Below are 19,230 nucleotides of genomic sequence, written 5' to 3' on the forward strand. Positions count from 1 at the left end.
CTGACTCCATGCCACATCTTACATTTGTCATGACCAAGGGCTTGAGCCTTGTGCCCTTTCCAGAAATTCACTCTTGATAAAGTAATGTCTTTGGTAAACTTCTAAACCTCCCCCATCTCCTTTCCCTTAGCCACCTCCCTAGGAGACAGGGGTGTCTGGTTTTATCTTTGTGCTGGCTCTGATGCTGCTCCCTGATTTGTTTCAAGGTGCTCTGACAGCTCTGCTGCTTCTCTCTGCTGCGACAGGCTGCCCTTGTTCAGATCCCTGCACCAAACCTCCAAGCTTATCACTCAGCCAGAGTTTTTGTTTGAAATTAGTGTGCCACATCCATCAGAGCCCTCTGCCTGACCATGAAGAGGGACAGGACCTGCACAGCATCCTTCTTCAGTGCTGTTTAGTCACCTTCTCCTTCTGGGAGATGGGCACTGAGCAGCAAAGGGAGAAGCCCTCTGGGAAAGGAGGCTGGCCAACAGGGGTGCTTTCTCTGTCTGCAGAAGGGAAAAATCTGGTCTTTTCATTCAGGAATCCCCTGCCTCAGGCCGTGGAGTTTGAACTGATGCCCAGTGGCTTTGCACAGAGAGGACTGTGACAGGAGGGCTTTGCAGTCAGTGCTTTGCTGCCACGGTTTGTTGGGAGATGCTGTGAACACTTCCCTGTGGTAAAATGAGAAAACTCCTTCTGAAATGCATAAATTTCAAATATTCCATATTCCCTATAACTAATTTGACTCTGCTAAACTAAAGGGGTTTATGTTGATGTGAGTGAGAGTAGAGTTTAATTCTTGGTGTGCATCCCTCAGTACAGCTGCTGTTGCCAGGCCTGGTAGGTCTCTTCCAGATATGGCAAAGTTCAGGCACAGGTCCTGTGTGGCTACACAGTTTTAAGTAAACATTCATACTTAAGTTTGCATGCTTAGCTAAGCCCTATGTAAGCAAAATTCATGATGCTGGGTAAAAAACAAAGCAAAAGGAAATTTTAGGAAATAGCTGTTTTTTCTTGCTTTTTTTTTTCTCCTCCTCTCTCATCTAATTGGCTTCAGCATTAAATATAAGCTGTCTTAATTACCCATACTGATTGGATTGCTTTTCCAGTCACATTATTTCATTTCACAGCTGTGCAGATGTTTGCAGCTCTTTCTCCTTAGGAAATCTCTGGGAGCCTTAGGAATGTGTTAAAGCAGGTGACTGAGTACAGCAAACATCAGACATCATTGTTTGTGAGGTACAGTCCTTGTTCCTGAGGTGAGGCTCTGAGCAGAGGGTCAGTCTGCCCCAAGGCAGCTGTTGGGGAAATGTCTTCCAGGAGAGGTCTTCAGCTTTGGTCTCTGTGAGCATGGTGCAGATGCCCTGAGCCCACGATGCTGCTGGGCTAAGAGGTGAAAATAACATGGACAGGAACTTCAGGGCAGTTGCTTTTAGCCCCTGTGTCTAAGGCTGGAGGGTACAAAGTGGGGTCCAAATCCCTGACACAAGTTTTCTTCATTTAGAGCTATTTAGCATGCCTAGGAGACAGTTTTCTGATGAGACTGTGCATGGCTTTGCACCTGAAGGGTTCTGCTGTTAGCTTGGTTTTACCTGCTCTTCAAGTCCTCTTTTGTATGACAGCATTTCCATAATGCTCCTGAGATTTATGCTGTGATGTTCCCATTTCTGAAAGTGGAGTCTGTGGACAAGTCATTAAGCACAGCAAAAACTGCAATAAAAAGTTATTACCCGAGTGCAAGTATGTGATCTATTATGGGAGGTCTTTGTGCAAGTGATTTACTGCCCTTTTTAATTAGGAATTCAGAACCTTTTCTGATGCTCCCTCATAGCTGTTCTGCAGGATTGCTTCTTACCCAGCTCAGCCACTGTGGGACAAAAATTCTACTTTAGATTAAGCAGCTGAGTTTTTCTCCAGAAGAAAGGCAAGATCCTGTAGGGATTTCCTTACCCTGAGTGTCACCCAGACTGCTGTGGAGGAACCTTCTGAACAGCCATGGAATTCTCTGCTGGGGCTGTGGATGGTGATCCCAGGTGGGGCCCCGTTCCCAAAGGTGTCATGTTCAGTCCCTGCTCTCCTGTACCACACTAGAAGCTGTGTTGAAGAATAGTGAAGGCTTGTTTCTTTACACTTACCCCTTGTACTTGGTTTCTTCCAGTATCAAGTAAGTGCAAGCTCTGACGGTGCTTTCCCTGACTTTTAGAGCACACATAGCATTGCTTTCACATGGATTCTCTGGTGTCTAGTAAGGGTTGAGCTCATGCACCTTCTCTTTCACAGATGAATGTCTTGCTTTTCTCGCCAGCTGTCTAATTTCTTGAGTGTTCCTATGCACTTGGGAATTATGTATTCCTGTGATAGCACATACATTCAAATTTAAGTATTCCAGAAGGTGTGATGATGCCCAAGGCGATTTTCATCGACACCCGTCTGCTTCATCACTCCTATGCTTGCAGCCTTAAGATGGGGATAGGAAAAACCAAAAGGACATTGAAATGAGACTGAGACTCCGTGATCTGAAATAGTGCTTAATTAAGAGGAGGACTGCAGAATGCAAGGTCTGGGGTACATTCAGTCATGGTGTTTATTGTTCATAGTTGGTGTTCTAAAAAAAAAAAAATAAGCTATGCCTTAGTGTAAGTCCAGCACATCATTTGCCAAGGGAAAGGCAGGGGATGAGGCATGTGAAAGGGCCCAGTTGCTGGTTTATTTATTAAGTGCTGTGTGCAAGTAGTGCACGTTATTATTTAATGAGGGGTGCTGCTATTCTGCAAAGCAGAGTAGGGAGATAGAGGACACATTTTAAAGAATTGGTACTGTGCCTGCTCCTGTCTGGACAAAGCTCTGGAATGGTGAAATGACAAGACCAACCTTGACAGTGATTTTTCAACATTTTAGGTGTCCTTTCTGTGAAATGAAGGTAGAGTGTACTGGCTTTGTAAATGTGCTGCATGTCCCAACAAACCACAGAACTAAGTGTAAAAGCACTTAAAGGGACCAAGGTACTGTTGTCACTACGTGGAGAAGGCTGCTCATGGAGAGAGGAGCTTGCAGGTGGCTAGGTGGGCATCACCTGCTGGAATTGTCCACTCATCCCCATTGACCCAGGAGATGCTAGTGTGAACTTTTGTGGTCAAAAGTTGTGCAAGGCAAACCCAGGTGTCTGGCTGGATTTGAGCTTCCTGTCCTGGATCCTGGCTTAGAAAATATAGGACAGCAAAATGGGAGTGGTGGCACAACAAGAGATGGTCTCACATTTCTTGTTCCTCCTTTTAGCTGATTTTGGAAGGTTGCCTATCCCATTCCACTATAAAGGGGGAGTCAGGATATTCTTATCCCCTATAAGAATATAATACATGTTGAGGCATAAATAAAAATCAGATTGGTCTCTCTTAGCACCTTGTGTTGTTTGCTGCTGTTGGCATTTAGAAAATATTTCACTGCTCTCTACTAAGTTTTATAAAGGAGGGTCTAGGCTATGTTGGCACAAACCAGTAACCTATATTTTCAGGCAGAGGATTTCTGTCTCCTTTTCCACGGTCTGTGTTTGTGAGATACCAAGTTTATGTAAATCTAGCAGGGTATGGCCTTATTAAGTCCAAAATCATGACCAGGCCTTAACCAATGGCAGTCCTCTGCAGTTGTATTTTCTTCCAGGGTGACAAGATCTGATAGAAGTAGTTAATCATATTTGGTCATTTTGTAAAGTGAGCAGCTCTGTGGCTGGGTCAATGGAGCATCTTTGGCCAAAGGAAACTTTGATTAGCGTGTGTGTGGCATTCGAGTCACCCTATTCAAGTGGTCACAGCCACAGACAGTAAATGCACAGAGGCATTTAATGAATGAAGCTGTAAACTCATGCTGTATCCAAAGCAGATACAGTGATGGAGTACACACAGTAGGCAGCCCTTGTAAAAGCAATTTTTCTTTCAGTTCAGACCTCCCAGTAAAACAGTGCTGGGCTTTGACTTCCATTTCCTCCTGCTGAGTTTTTCTCCCCTAATTGTGATAGTATTGAAGAGTACAGGGCATTTGAAAAGCAGTCATCATTTAAATAATGGAAAGTAATCGTGCAACTTTTTTTCTTTTTTTTTTTTTTTTAATTTTCCCTGTTAATACCCAAAAGATTGTGGTGAATAGCACTGCCACAATTTCACATCCAAACCAGCTGAGGGATTTCTGCAGCAGAGTCCAGCCTGGGGTGCAGTGGCCTGGGAGGGGTGTGTGGTGCTGGGCTGGGTGCAGGCATGGTGGAGGGACATCTCTGGGGCAGGAATGCCATCTCGTGGCCATAAATAGCTATTATGTGATTTTAAATCCACCTCCCATCCCTTCTTCCTTCCTCATGACACTTCCCCAGTGTATCAGTCATTCTCAGGAAACACAAATCAAGCTGTATTTTCTGCATAGCAAAGATCATCCCTTTTTGGGTTCCTAAAGCTGTGCCTCATCAGCTCCTCTTGGCTGCAGTGCCCTGTGCTGGCACTGGAATGGGATCCATGGGGATTGTGTGTGAGCCACAGGCAGATCAAGAGCAGACCTTTGCAGGCTTTGCTTTGCTGCAGTCTCTGTCAGCTTTATCCTCATCCTTCTGTGCCTTGCACACTCGGGCACAGATGTGATGCTCTCTAAGACATATTTCTCTCTCAGCCGGCGGTGTAGTGCTGCCGTAGCCAGTTTGAGGATGTGGGAGTTGCAGCTCCTGGAGGGAGAGATGGTCTGGTACTGCTGTCTGCATGATGTTAAGCAAGATGGTGCCTGCGTGTGTGACACATACATTTTGTCTCAGAGCTGTGGAAACAGAAAAGGACAGACCATGAAGTGCTGGAGGTTGGAACACCTCCTTAGCTGCTGTAGAAGGAGCCCAGTCTTAGCGACACACTGTGTCTGCTCACCTTTTGAATAACACCATAGTGCTTTCTGCAGTGGTGTCTTTGGGAAAAGAAGCACCCTTTTTGTAAGCAAAATATTTAATAGTGGTGTTCTGTTTTAGCAGAGGGGGTGTTCCATGCTCGGCAGGAATTAGGATGCCATGGGAAACGATGGATTCACACAGAGCATCCTTGGGTTATCCCATCAGAGCAGACATCAGTGCTCCATGCAGAGATATGGCCTCACCTGGTGTTCTCTGGCTGCAGGGAAGGCAGGTACAGCCTTCTCTGCCAGCCAGTGCCTGCAGAAATGCTGATTTTCAGCACCTGCACAGGAGCTGCATCAGTGAAAGCGCGTTTTAAATCACTGCAAAGCCTGTGCGGGAAAGTCTGGGAGGAATCAAATCTGTTTGTGCTGTCACTCCCACTTCAGCTCAGCTTGTTCTGAGGGGATGGGACTGAAAGGCTGTTCTGGCAGCTGAAAGGAAGGGGAGGAAACAAATGTAAACAAAAATAGGCTGTGTTGTCAATCTGTGTCTGATGTCTTTGGTTATCCAGTTTTGAAGGTGAGTAAACACATCAAAGTTGTACTGTGGGAGGAATCCCAGAGGAGGCTCAGCAGCCCCTCAGTATCAAGATGTATTATGGATGCAAACCATTCTCCATGCATTTCTACAGGCAGAATGGAGAGGTGCCTTTCTTAGAACCTGAGTGGTATTTCCTAGCCCAGGATGTTTTTGCATGAGTAATGTATATGCATCTGTATGTGTTCTTTGAGATTTTAATTTCAAATCTTTTTTGTGAATATGCAGCAGTCACCTCCAGCACACCCTTATAGCAGTGGAAATACAGGGGCCCTCTATGTCAGGCATTGCTTCATCTGCTTGCTGCCTCTAAATTGGGATGAGTCAAATTAAGGCCTAACTCTACTGATTTAATTAGATATCTCCTTATTGCAATAGCAGGAGCCCAAAGCAGGTGACTGAGGCACATTTACACAGTAGTACAGTCCCCTAAATTTGTGGGTTTTCAACTGAGGTTTGTAGTCCTACTGTAGGAAATCACAGATTAGTTTGTAGCTGTCCCAGCACAGCATCCCCAGACTGGCAGTTGTTTATGGCATTCTCCTGCTGTAACAGAGTTGTGTGTGTGCATCCCACAGGCCTCCAGGTGTGAGACCCAGCCTGTGAGCTTTCTTGGAGTGCCTAAAAAAAGCCAGAATTTTTCTGTGCCTTTGGGCTTTTTCAAATCCCAAAGACACAAACAAAAAACCTATTATCCATTGCCATTACCCACAAGAGCTGCAAAGAATATGTATTTTCTCAAGGCTTTGGGATGCCCTGCTTCTATTTATTATGGATTTGTGACCCAGCTGGTGCAGGTGTGAGCACCTGTTTCTGCCATGTGTGACAGACACATCTGTTCTGCCACATCCCTGCCAGTTCAGTGCTTCACCTGCACTGCTCCCTACAAGGAGCTGTCAGCTCTTCCAGCCATTGTCTAGTTTATGGTTTTCCTAGAAGTTCCCAAGCACTCTTTTCATTTAAAAAAATGGGTATTTTCATCCCAGTGGGATTAATGCCATCCCTGCATGAGGGTTTGCAGTTGACCTGAGTGAGTCTGGGTGTGCTCAATCATCATGAACTATTGCCTCTGTGTATGGGCAAGGGAAGTTCAGATAGATCACTGATAATTGTGATCATCAACCTCTAGTTCATGTTTTTGAATGGCTGGTATAGATAAAGCATTAGAGAATACAGTACAAATCTGTCCTGTGTGCTTCTTCATAAATAGTTAACTGTTAAAAACACTTCAAACCTGTTTATTTTCCTCCTCACTTGTGTCTCTAGGAATATGTAGAAAAGAAACACAGCTTAGCATTACATTAGAGGAAAAGAACACTACTCCATCAGCTGTGTGAAGGTAGGTTAGCTCAGTGCCTGGTGTGCTTCTGCTCTAACTCTGTATTTCCCAGTGCTCAAGCATGGGCATACATGATTTATGGCCCAAGATTTAAAGGTCTCTTCTGGGAGGGCAGGAGTGTGCTAAAGTAATAAAACCATCATTTGTTAGACAGGATTTCTGGGAGAACTAAACTGAGACTGTATGTAGCATTTCAGTCTCCAGTGATGAAGTGGGATCTGAGCTCTCCATTCTCAGAGCAGGATCCAGATCCAGCAGGGACCATGACTGGGCACCACAGTAAGCTGAGAAACTAAGGCTGGATTAAAAGCATCACACCACACAAGGTGAAGCAGTCACCAAGCCCAGGCAGTGTCTGTCAGGCTACTGTCTGTGCTGCCCTCTTGATGAACTTCCCTTCACCAGCCAGCTCACTTTGGAGACCTAGCTACAGGTACACCAGGAGGGACACAGACATGTCAGAAGAGAAGAGATGAGGATTGTAAATGAAGAGAAGTGCATAAAGCACAATCCTCTCTGCCAGCACTGCACAAGGGAGGGAGGCAGCCAGACTGGCCAGTAATTTCATCCTCACCAGATCCCATCCTGACAGTAGAGGACAGCAAGGGAAGGACAGCTGCCCTTTCAACTGTTGTCCCAGACATGGTCACATATATTAAACGCCTTTCAGCTAGACCTCTGTGCCCTTGTACAGAGCCAGCTGGCTGTGCAGGAGGGTAGGTGATACTGCTGCTGGTTTTGGTGACCCTGCAGGGATGGAAGCAGCTGCCTGCCATGTCCTATCTTCCCAAGGACGTGTTCCTGTCTTGGGAGGGAACAGGTACTGCTGCTTAGTTGGTTAATTTGGGAAAACTATATTGAGCAGGTGGCTCAGTACACTCCTGCAAGTGTGGCCAACACGTAGGAATATTATTCTGCAAGACTTTTTTACTGAAGTGGTGAATTTATGGGAAGAAAGCAGAAAGGCAGCATGTCCGTCAGAGAAGATCTGTCCCAGGAAACTGCTGTGGCCAGTGTCATGCACACCTGGAATGAGCCCACTGAGGGGACAGCATAGCTCTCCTTTAATACACATTTTTATTTTCATTTTCTGATTTTTTTGTGTTTATTCTATGCAAGCTGGAGAGGGATAAAAGATATCCTCTGGTAATTTTGAAGCCCATGAGAAGCGGTCGTAGATGACGTTTAAGTGTCCCCCCTGTGGAAAGCACATGGCTCTGCAGCTGCTGTTCTGTTAGCCTGGTTAGCAGGGCTGATTCATGGCCCAGCAATACAACCCAGTTGCACTTGTTCATTATTTATATAAATCACAGGCATCAGTGTTCTGTCTACATCAAGTTACAAGAGCATTGACAGAAGAAGGGTGACTATTTTAAATTAGGCAGGGGTTGAGCAGACTTGCTGGAGAGCAGAGTATATGAATGAAAGAATTTAATTAATTTTTCTGGGTATTAAATGTGTATGTTAGCTTTTAGGAAGGTCAGAGGTGTGGAAATTTCCTTTAGAGGAACTTACATACTTGAGTTGGACAGAAATTACTAAATCAGTGTCTCTCAAGGACAGCTGAGAAAATTGTAGGTCATATAAGTGGGATATTATGAAGAAAAGCAGCTGAAGTCAGCTGGATTCAGAGACCCTCCTGCCTGGTTTTATGTGATACCTGCAGTCAAGATAGGGTTCTTTACAGGATTTTGCTCAAGCCTTATTCATATCCCAAATAGTATTTCAATCATTAATTTTAACTTAGCAGTGCCACAGTGTTTTAATGTTTTTGTCTTTTTAGCTGTGTGGTAATTAACTTTATAATTGCTATATCTGCATTTTAGAAGCCCTCAGCCCTACAGTCAAAGATCAGTAAAGCTCTGCACTTCCATGGGGTGACAACAGTTGTTTCTGCAGTGACCTTATGGCAGGGAAGGGTAAGAGCTTGGTACAGCATCAGTGGGAGGAGAGTGGTCTTAGAGATTTTGGCCATAAATTGGGAAGGGCTGAATAGCACCAGCCTGAAGGTTTTTAAGATCAGCAGTCCAAGACAGCTGAGAGCAGCTAGGTCTGAGCAACCTGGCTCCTGCATTGGCAATGGCATCACTGCCCCTCATGTGTGAGTGAGGGCAGTGTCTGTGACAGCTCCCAAATGCTCCTGAAATCAGACAGGTGAGCCCATCCTTCAAATGCTCCACGAGGCTGTGGAAGTAATGGGAGACAAGAGCTGACCTTTGTTACTTATTGGCCACTCACACCCTCTGGATATGTGCTATTTTTTGTTCCATTCAGGATAAAATGCTAGCACTTCAGGCTGTTTGGTCAGTAACTGTGATGGCACCTCTAGGTGAATCAGTAGACACAAAGTCTACAGTGATGATTTCCTTATTATGCTTGTAGAAGGTAAAACAAGGGCCAGCATCTGTCAAGTTAGCACCTGAGGCATATCTCAACCTCTGGCACTTTGCAGCCAGAAGAGTTTAGCTGCTTATCCTAAGTTTGATGCCTAAATAGAAATCGTAGAGACAAAAGCAGATCCTGGTGATAGCACTGGAGCAGCACAGATGCTGTAAATAGAGCAATGATTCTAGTAAATTCTCTGTGCACAGCAGCATTTCTCTATCAGTTCCAGACTTTGGGATGCACTGTCCAGTAAGAAATGCTGAGCTGAGGGGTTCAGGCAGGATTCGGATAGTTAATACTGTCCTGATTGAGGAAGTGCTGTCAGGATTGTTCTGCTTGTGTACCTTTTTTGTGTTGTACATCCATACGTATCCATCTGTATGCGTGTATCCTTTTGGCCAGAATAACATTTGTTTGTTTGCATTTGCAGATGTTTTATTGTTTTGAGGTGTCAGCATGGGTTCCGGGATAGGGGGACAAAATAGCATTGATACTTCATGGCATTTGTCCACCACGGGTCCCAGCGACCCAACAAATGAACCCCTGCAGTGATAACCTGCTTAATGATTAAATATGGAAATGAAACCATTACACTGTTAGTCCCTCAGAAGATCCTAATACCTAGCTACTGTCCAGAAATAATTTTCTGAACAATAATTTAATACACAGCCCAGATAAACTGGGTACTCAGATTGAATACAAATGATGTTTCAGTGGCATGAATTATGTCCTTATGCTGAGCATCACTATGGCAACTAATGACATCACCACAGGCTCCAACCAGCACAAAACTCAACTTTTGATGGTCTCCATTTGTTGGCGCAGATCTTTTCAGGGCTTTTGGGTGTATGAATATGTAAGCACCAGTGTTGTCAAGGGTTTGCTATGTATGTTTGCTGTCATTTGAAACATTTATTCTCTTTGTGGTTAATGTTGTTCCCATGAAGGAAACCTAATGAAAATTACTGTTTGTATTTGGTTAGTAACATTTGTTGATGACATATGGTCTGGGAATGCTTCAGCAAATAAGAGCTTTTTAATAGTAAACAGAGATACAAGTTCTATAAAGCAGATGCTGTCAAAATACACAGTGTAAGGTTGGATATTTTCTTACTTTTGCCTCTTACCCAAAGCAAGATAATCTTCCTCCTTTCCCTCCTGGTGACAATGCAGTTTTTTGAGAGAAAACATAACCTGTGACCTGAATCTGTGATTAGAAAATTAAGTTGTTTCTTGCTTCTTACCCTTGAAATATTCTTTAGGTAGCTGATGGCTTACACATGAAAAAGATATGATATAAAGGACCTGATGGGACCTATAGTGCTGTAGATAATTTAAGCCAAACCTCTGCTGTCTGGCACTGGTGGTGGTTTGATGCATCATCATAAAAAACAAAACATGTGAAACAGTGACACCAGGAGAGGAAGCTTCCGAGCAAAGATGATGAAGAACCCGTTTGTTATCAGCTCTGTGATGAACGTGCTCATCTGCTGAGCTCAGTCGGACAAGATTTGCTCAGTGGGGAGCAAAGCATAAACCCATACTCTTAGAGCACAAGGAGAAGTGAATTATTTTTACTGATTATTTTCCAAATGCTAAACCTGTGGCTTGGTGTTCATCTTTGAGGAACATCTAGTCACTGGACCATGTCTTCTGAGCCTTTTGAAGGAAACTGCCTTTCTTTAGCAGAGGATCTAGTTTGAGGACAGCCTAAAGTGACAAAGTGTCATTTACAGAGTGAGGGGGAATAGGAGTGGTTGGTGAGTTATGGTGTAATCTCTCATCTAACTTGCAGCATTCTGGGATGCACTGTATGTTCCACCACATCACTCAGAGGTGTTGCTCATGGCACGCTCTTGGCAGGGTCCCACATGGAATGAGTTCATGCTTTCTCTCCATTTGGGCAACTTGTGATTGCAGAAACTTGTAGATGTCCTCTAGAGACGTGTGTCTAGAGGCTGTGGGTAATTCAGCTTCCATAGCACTCCTTTCCAAGCCAGGGAAGGACTCACAGAGTACAAATAGTAGACAGTGGTTCATGGTGTACTTGCAGAGGTGGTGTCTTCCTGGCTACTGCAGTCCCACCTACAAGGAGCTGGTGTCCTGCTCTGTAGTCCTAGCAAACTAGGATTACTCCAGACATAATGGCTTGAACTTAAACTTGGCTTGGGCTGAGACTTGGAAAGCAACCCAGGTTAAGTTGCAGTTTCTTCAGAAAAAGCAAACTTCACTCTCAGCCTGGAAAGGAGAGATAATTAGCCAAGAGAGGAGCAGAGGCATGAGTAATTACAGACATCCTGGGTGCAGATGTCTTCTATCCTCTACTTCTCTTGTGACTACACAGGCTGGCACTGCAGAAGACATTGTTCTTTCTAACTAAGAAAGTTCTCTTAAACTTGGTTTCGTGCTGCTCCCAGATGCTTTCTTTATTTCCCCAAAGGATCATCATGGATTTTCCAAACATCTGTCCCACATTACCCAAAGAAGATAATTAATACCCTTGTCACTCACACAACCCAACCACTTTGTCTGGTGTCAGACACTTTTTAGGTTAACTGTTTCATGCCTGAGCAGTGTTGCTGCTGACCTGCCAGCTGAGCTGAACACCTCTTTGTCCTTCTTTTCACAGCTGGGGCACCCAAGGAGACTTCACAACAACCCATGCACTTCCTGCAGTGAAGGTGAAGCTGTTCACAGAGAGCACAGGAGTGCTGGCTCTGGAGGACAAAGAGCTTGGGAGGGTAAGGAGATTTTGAGTTTAACAATGTTTCCTTCTAGCCCTGCTTTTCTAGAGAAGTCTCTCCTGTACAGAAATATCTTTGGAGTACAACATGCTCTCCTTTTTTGCCAAGCTTCAGGAGGGGGAAAGAAAGCAAGCTCTGCACTGCTGGAAAGGAGTGCATCTCGCATGCTGTCTTTGTTGTGAGTTTTTAATGGCAGCATTTCAGCTGGCTGTGCCTGCTCTGAGCAAAGCAGAGGATCTTGTGTGCAATATTGGCAGTCCGGAAAGCCTTAAAAGTTGCTTGCGGAAATGGACACTCCTGAGGCAGAAAAGGGGATTATGCTGAAGCAAAAAGAGGGGATTTAAGTTTGGCAAGGGACTGCTAAGTTTCTGTCATATCTGCTGAGCAGCCAGTGCACGGTTTGAGCTCTTGAAAGCACTGACTGCAATACTCCCTGCAAAAGGCTTGGAGCCCTGGCTTCCCTGGGAATGGATGGTGGCTGAGCTGGTGGCATCAGTGGGGCTGGACTGGGGAGTGAAACATGAGGGTTCATTGCTCCCATCAACAAAGCAAAGAGCTCAGATTCCCAGGGTATTGGCCACAGAGCAAATCTTCCCATCTCTGCCCCTCACCTCTGGTCCCTAAACCAGTGCCCTGGCACTGGTGGCCCTTGATCACTGCAGCCCACAGCTCCAGAATATCTGTGGATGGCACTTTCCTATGCCTTTGGGACACTGCACTTGTCTCCATGGATCTTGTGCAGCTGTTTAATTTGGCCCCAGGCAGAAGTGTCAGCAAATTCCTTGCCATGCCTTCCTCAGCTTCTCAGGCAGAGATCAGTATGATGATGACTCCATGAAAATCAGTTCAGGGTAAGAGAACTTGGCACCTCCTGTTGTGGCTCAGCCTGACCCAGGTGATCTCCAGGGGCAGCCTGGGCTCTGTCTGTCCAGCCCTGCATCACTCCTTGCTCTCTATCCTGCCTGTATGGCTATGGCTAAGAAATCCATGGTCAGGAAAGCCACTGATCCTGTTGCAAGCCCAAGAACAATATTTCCAGTTATAGACTAACTTGTTGGGGTGTTTCTTGCTAACTCCATGGCTGTTTGTGCCTTGACAAGGAAGAGTCTCTGTCCATTCAACATTTTTCCTAATTAACATGGTTTTGTTAATCCTGTTCATAAAAGTGCAAAACATTCTCCCAGGTCCTAGTGAGCTGTTGATTTAAATTTATAGCTTTATTGTGGAGAATGCTGCATGCAATTTTGCCTCATGTAATTCATGTTCATTTTAATTATTAGTGTTTTCATGTTCATGAAGTATCCTTTGTTCTTGCGCTTGAGAGAAAAGCAAAGCTACCCCTTCTTTTCTCCTCTCAATCTTCTCTTCAAAGGGAGTCACAGCCCCTTCAGACTTTCTCATCCACACCTTGATCCTTCCTTTCTCCCTGTCCTCCTTTTTTGACAAAGAGGATGACCCCTCTAGGCTGCAGTACTACAGCTGAAGACCCACAATTGTTTTGCTGCACAGCATCATAATATTTTCAGGATTATTTTCAAAACCTCCTACTTCAAACAGCCTGGCACCCTGCCTTTATCCACTGGCATGCTGAGCAGAGCTTTTCACCCAGCCAGCCACACTGCCATTCAGGGATTTTCCCCTGAGTGGTTATACTCAGTGCAGCCCCTCTTGCTTTGTAAGTCTTGTTTCCACTGGCAGCCATGAGCAGTGCTGACTTTGCCGGTCTTGGGAAGCAATTAGCTGTGCATGTTGTTCTGAGAAAGATGTCAGCACCCAAAGCAACCCCTCTTGCCCTGAAAGGCTGAAGAGCCAGCCCTACCAATGTGCTTTAATTCCCAGTCCAGCGGGAAACCATCCCTCAGCCCTGAGTTTCTGCAGCCTGAAGGACATAGGCCAGCAGTGGCAAGTGTGGGGAGCTGGCAATGATTCCCCCTGGCCCGTGGCCACCAGTGCTTTCAGTCGGCCAAACTTCAAAGGGATGCTCAGTGTACCCAGAGCGGCCGAAAGATGACGCGTGTCTGCTCAGGCTGCATCAAGATTTCTTCTTTAAATAATAATGAAACTGGGAGCGTGTTAAGCCCCTGGTTTAGCTGTTGGAGTGGGCAGGAACCTGCCTGCATGGAGAGAGGAGGAAAGCAGGTTTTATATACAAAACACCCCTGCTCAGCCGCCCTTTGAGCAGTGGCTTTGTGCTCTGCCAGGCGGGTACAAAGCCCACTTTCTATTGCGAGTGTTAAGTTGGCAACCGGCCCCCACTCCTCAGCTCACCACTTTTATCCAAGGGAGAACTGGAAAATGCTCCCAAGCCCTACACTGCTGAATGGGCAGCTGAAGGCATGGGAATACATCCTGACCCTATTGAAGCCAATGGCAGGGCTCCCATGGATTTCAGCCATGCCAATACTTCATCTACTGAGGGCAAGGAGGGGAAGAGCTGTGAATTGCAACACCACTGAAAAACGTTTGTTTCTTTTGTTGAAAAAAGAGGTAGAAATCAAAGCAGAGAGCATCCCAAACACACAGAATGGCTGCTGCCTCACTAAGAGATGCAGCTTAGCACAGGTGGATGTTCTTGTATGACCTGCCTGGTCCTGGGGTTCCTTGGATGCTGCTCAGAGCTTGGGTCTGTCATGCTTCTAACAACCCCCTGCTTCATGTGGAGAACTCATTTCTCATCTTCAGGATTTGCTCAAATGTGTTTTCTTCCAAGAGTGATGCAGTACAGACTGGTGTTGCTCAGTTATCTGTGTGACTAATAACAGCTTCAGATTCCTAACAGAGAAAGCAATTCAATAAAGGAAGTGATAAATAACATTAATGGATAAAGGTAAAGTTGAGAATCTACTGATGTTTACCTCAGGCTTTAGAGGAGGCAATAAAATAAGTTTTAGAGTAATTCATCAGAGGGTAATAGCATCAATGATATTTTGATGGAAAACAGCCCCTAGATTGTTGAGTCAGCAGCAAAGTTGAAGGGCAGATGAATACAAGATTATAGTCTGGGCTGGAGTTTGGCAGGAGCATAGACTAAGCATGAGCAAGAAATGAGTGATGGCAGCACACCAGTTAATGAGGGTGAATGCTGCCATTTGTAAGAATTGTGAAACAATTTGCTGGCATAAAGATTAATGAATTTAAAGAAGATTCATCTCACTACAGCACGGTGGAAACTTGAATAAATTTGTACCAAGCAAAGTCACCTCTGAGAGTGAAAGCATCAGAAGGGGAGCAGTGTAGGAGGAAGGGGATTAGGCCACCTCAGAGGAAACATATGGAAATACCAGCAGAAGATGGTGGATGTGGTGTTGTCCTAGGGGAATACTCTGTATCTTACTCTCCAGGGAGCTGCTCTGCTTTGTAGTTTTTAATGAATGAGTGGGAAAACACAGCCATGATCAGGAAAGACTATTCACCTCTTGGAGCTTTCTGTTTCTTTGAGCCAAGTGCTTGCTTTGGTGTTCATCTGCAGTTACTGGTGTGGTGTGGATGTGCTCCAGCTCGAGACCCTCCCAGCATTTCCTGCTGCATGAAATGGAAGCAGAGTCCTGCAGCCACTCATGTCATGACATGGGCTGCAGATTTTATCTGCTGTTGTAGCTCAGTCAGATGTACCATCCTGAACTGACAGGAACTGATCATGCAGTTCTGTGTGCACAGCCCTGTGAGCTGATTGAGGACCCAAAGAATATATGACCTAATCTCAAAATAATAAGCTGTACTTTAGAAAAGCAATAAAAAAACATCCTCATTGATGTGAATAGACATATCCAGACTGACTTCTAGGACAAAACTAGGTCATGGTGTATTTCTGTTGTTCTGATGTATTTCTGTTTCACATTAAACCCCATTTTATGAATAATTTTTCCCTTTAACATTGTTTGTTTTAATTCTTACAGGTTGTTCTCCACCCTACTCCTAATAGCCCAAAGCAGTCAGAGTGGCACAAAATGACCGTTTCCAAAAACTGCCCTGATCAAGATCTGAAGATCAAGCTTGCTGTGCGAATGGATAAGCCTCAAAACATGAAGCACTCTGGGTAAACATTTGTATCAATCTAAAGTCATTTTGTTTTGAATGTGCATTAGGAAATTTTGCTTTTTAAGATTCTCAAAGAGAAACTCTTTTTCTCAAGTTCACAGGAGGTGAAGCAGAAAGATACAAATAAAAATGGCATTAATTCAGTCGCTTATAGTGCACTTTCCATATTCTTAGCATAGTCTTTTTTAATGCATATGAGCCAAACAGTTTAAATTTTAAACAGTTTTCGTCACAGGAAATTATGTTTTTTTCTTGTGAGAAATGATAGATGAACTGCCCAACTCTCTTACTGAGAATAATATTATTTTTTAAGTTATTCTGTGTCTCCTTGTATTGATTTCTCAAAACCAAAATCACAGTGCACTTTCTACTTGAAATAAACCCCAGTGTGACCAGCATATTTTATACTGAAATACACACCACAATTAAATAAATTTCACAACTGCCTGGAGTAGGACTAATAATTGGGAAGGTTAAAAGGGACATCTTTCCCCTCCAGGAGGGAGTGTCAGAAGATCTGGGGCCAGAGGGATCCCTGACCACTTCTACCTTCATACAGTTACAAACTAGATCATCCTTGGGAAGATCTAGCTAAGGCCATTGGCAAGGCTCTGATTGCTCTTCAGAGCTGAGGATGTGACAAAAAATTGAAACTGTCCAGAAGCTCAATATTGGAAATAACTCTCCAGACTGGTTTTGGTGCTATAAAAGTGACTTTGTTTCACTTTTATTTTCATAGCATTTTGTTAAATTCCATCCATTATTAGGTGATTTATATCACTCATCTTTTCTAATTCCTCCTCATGCTGTCTTCTCTGCTGATGAGATCAGAGCCAGTAGTCTTGTGTGAAGTTTAATTTTTTCACCACGATCACAGGCACCAAAGCCAGAGAGGACAGATCTGCTGTCATGTTTATTTCCCTGACCTCAGCTGATAGTAGGGCTGTTCTCTAGCTTTCTTCAACTAACATTTGATTTACATGATACTGCTTAAAACTCTGAGGTTTATACCTCTTGCTACGAGAACTGAGATTATCTTTCTGTTGATGTTAGCAGCAATAGCCAAAAGGACACTTATTACCTTCTTCTTGAACTAGCCAAGGACTCAAAGCCCACAGCAACACAACTTGGAGTTTTGTGATTTAAACATTCAGTTTAAAGTATGCTAGATCTGTTCTGGCATAAGGAACCCCTTGCATAACCAAAAATGAAATCTTTTTTTCTATTTATTGAGCCAGAACTAAAGTAATTATAATGATACATAAAACATATTAATGCTGAATAATATCCTTATGTTTATTATTAGCCTGGTTCTGCCACTAGTTTTGCCAGTGTTTGTGTTATAGTGTCACAGTGGCCAATTCATCACAGAGATTAAATGCTAATGCTTATTTTGACATTAATTTTAGAAGCTAATTCTTCCTTGGTAGAAAACAGTAAATTCACTTCTCCTCAGAAATTATTCAGTTTGCTTGAATTATCTGTAGCCAAGCAATTTCTTGGATTTCATCTTAGAGCTGCTCAGTGAAGTGTCCTGGTTTAGTCAGTCCACTGGATATTGAGATCCTGTGTGCTGGGTTTAATGTAGGAAGTGTCTCTCTGTTTGACATCTACCCTCAGCAAAATGGTTTTATGAAGGCTAAAGCAGATTTGAGGTTTCTCTCCCTTAATTCTTCCACTGCAAATGCATTCTTCACCCATCCAACCATGTTGTAGCTATTCACTGGCACTAAAGAGCTTCACATTCTGAGTTAGTTGTGAAAGACAAAGGGAAAGAGAGAATTAATACTGTGTTAAGGCTCTGTAAGGTTTTTATGTCTCTTTCTTTGCAGGTAATCTGCTCAGGCTAAAAATAAACCCATTCATGAATGCTGCTGAGCTTGAGAGTCTTGTAATTGCTCCTCCTTGTGCATTAACTTCAGTTTCTAAGTGTAAAACAAAATATACTGAAAAGCAAGAGAACAACAGATTAACACCTGTGTACTGAATTCACCTGTTCTTTTCTCATAGGTATTTATGGGCCATTGGTAAAAATGTTTGGAAGAGATGGAAGAAACGATTCTTTGTCCTGGTCCAGGTAACAGATGTAACTAGAAGTGATCTTAAATCACTACATGAAATACTTGAGTCTGTCCTCTGGCCATTTTCAGTGCTGTGTGATTGATGCTGAGCTGTGGTTCTGTGCAGGGTGTCTGTTAATCATGGATTCTTTTTCTAAATGTATGGGTGTTCTCAAGGATATCCCAGTTGCAGACTTCTGGCCTTGAGTTTCCAGATGCACTTGACTGCTTGATAAAATGGAGAATCAATTTTAATGAGGAATTAATGAGGTGAGGATGAAGCACAGTCTGTCTTGGTTGGAGGTTCTTGGGCTCTCTTTTGAACCTTCAGGTTAAATTTGGAGGCCATTTGAATGTACAGAAGTTTTATCACTGGCTATGTCAGAATCAGCATCAAATCATTCTTGACATCTATCTTGCCTTCACATTTATTACTGCTTCTCATTGTCTGCAGCTCTCACTGATCATTTTGTGGTCATCATTTTGCAGTGTCTTCCTTTTTGCTTTTTTCTTTATTTCACTTTTTGCTCCCCCAGTTTTCATTAGACCTGTATGTTTGACCACTGTTAAGAATTTCAAGGAAACAGGCAGATGTCCTCTGTAACCTAAAAAGGTTCTGGTCAGTACTTTGTCTGTTAGATCTTCCCTCACCTTCCAAGGGCAGGTGAAACCACTGCATTGGCCACAGAAGTGTGTGGCCCCAGTGTGAGGGATCCATCTTCACACCAATCTGAGAAAGTCACAGAGCCCTCTTGGGTCCATCTCTCTCTCTCCCTCCTCAGTGGACTCTCATGGTGTGTTGTCTCCAAATGTGAGGAATAAAACCTTTGTTCAGGGTTTTCTATGAAAGCAACATGGAGATGCTCTGATGGAATAAGATGGGATCCAACTGAGATCTTGTGACACCAGAGATCCAAACTGATCAGATTAGAGGGTAAAACCCTGCTGCTGCTGAAGCAGATGGCAGGTCTGCTGTAGAGGGATAAAGTGTGAGAGCAGAGATGGTGTAAACCAGGTGCACCAGACTCCACATTTGGAGCATGCTTGTTGGTGTGCTGTCCTGTGGTGGTAAGGACAGGAGTCCAAGCAGTCCCTCTTCCACCTCAGACACTGGATTTCCCTGCTCCTAAATCACCTGGTGTAAGCTGGCTCCTTTGTTTTGTGTTAATTATTGCTCCAAATTCAGCTGTCTCAGTAGGAAGCTTAATTGTATTCAATCCCCTTTTA

At 44.0% G+C, this 19,230-nt stretch overlaps 1 protein-coding gene across 10 annotated transcripts in view; it reads left to right on the forward strand.

Annotated features, from left to right (window-relative positions):
* CADPS (calcium dependent secretion activator) overlaps positions 1 to 19,230 on the forward strand; it is a 207,045-nt gene that overhangs the window by 82,436 nt on the left and 105,379 nt on the right. For all 10 annotated transcript variants that reach the window (XM_053989358.1, XM_053989361.1, XM_053989365.1 and 7 more), the window contains exons 7-9: positions 11,791 to 11,902; positions 15,802 to 15,941; positions 17,954 to 18,020. In XM_053989358.1, coding sequence (XP_053845333.1) covers positions 11,791 to 11,902; positions 15,802 to 15,941; positions 17,954 to 18,020 — 319 coding nt within the window. The remainder of the gene's footprint in view (positions 1 to 11,790; positions 11,903 to 15,801; positions 15,942 to 17,953; positions 18,021 to 19,230) is intronic.

The sequence above is a fragment of the Vidua macroura genome, chromosome 13 (assembly GCF_024509145.1).
Source record: "Vidua macroura isolate BioBank_ID:100142 chromosome 13, ASM2450914v1, whole genome shotgun sequence".
NCBI classification, from domain to species: Eukaryota; Metazoa; Chordata; class Aves; order Passeriformes; family Viduidae; genus Vidua; species Vidua macroura.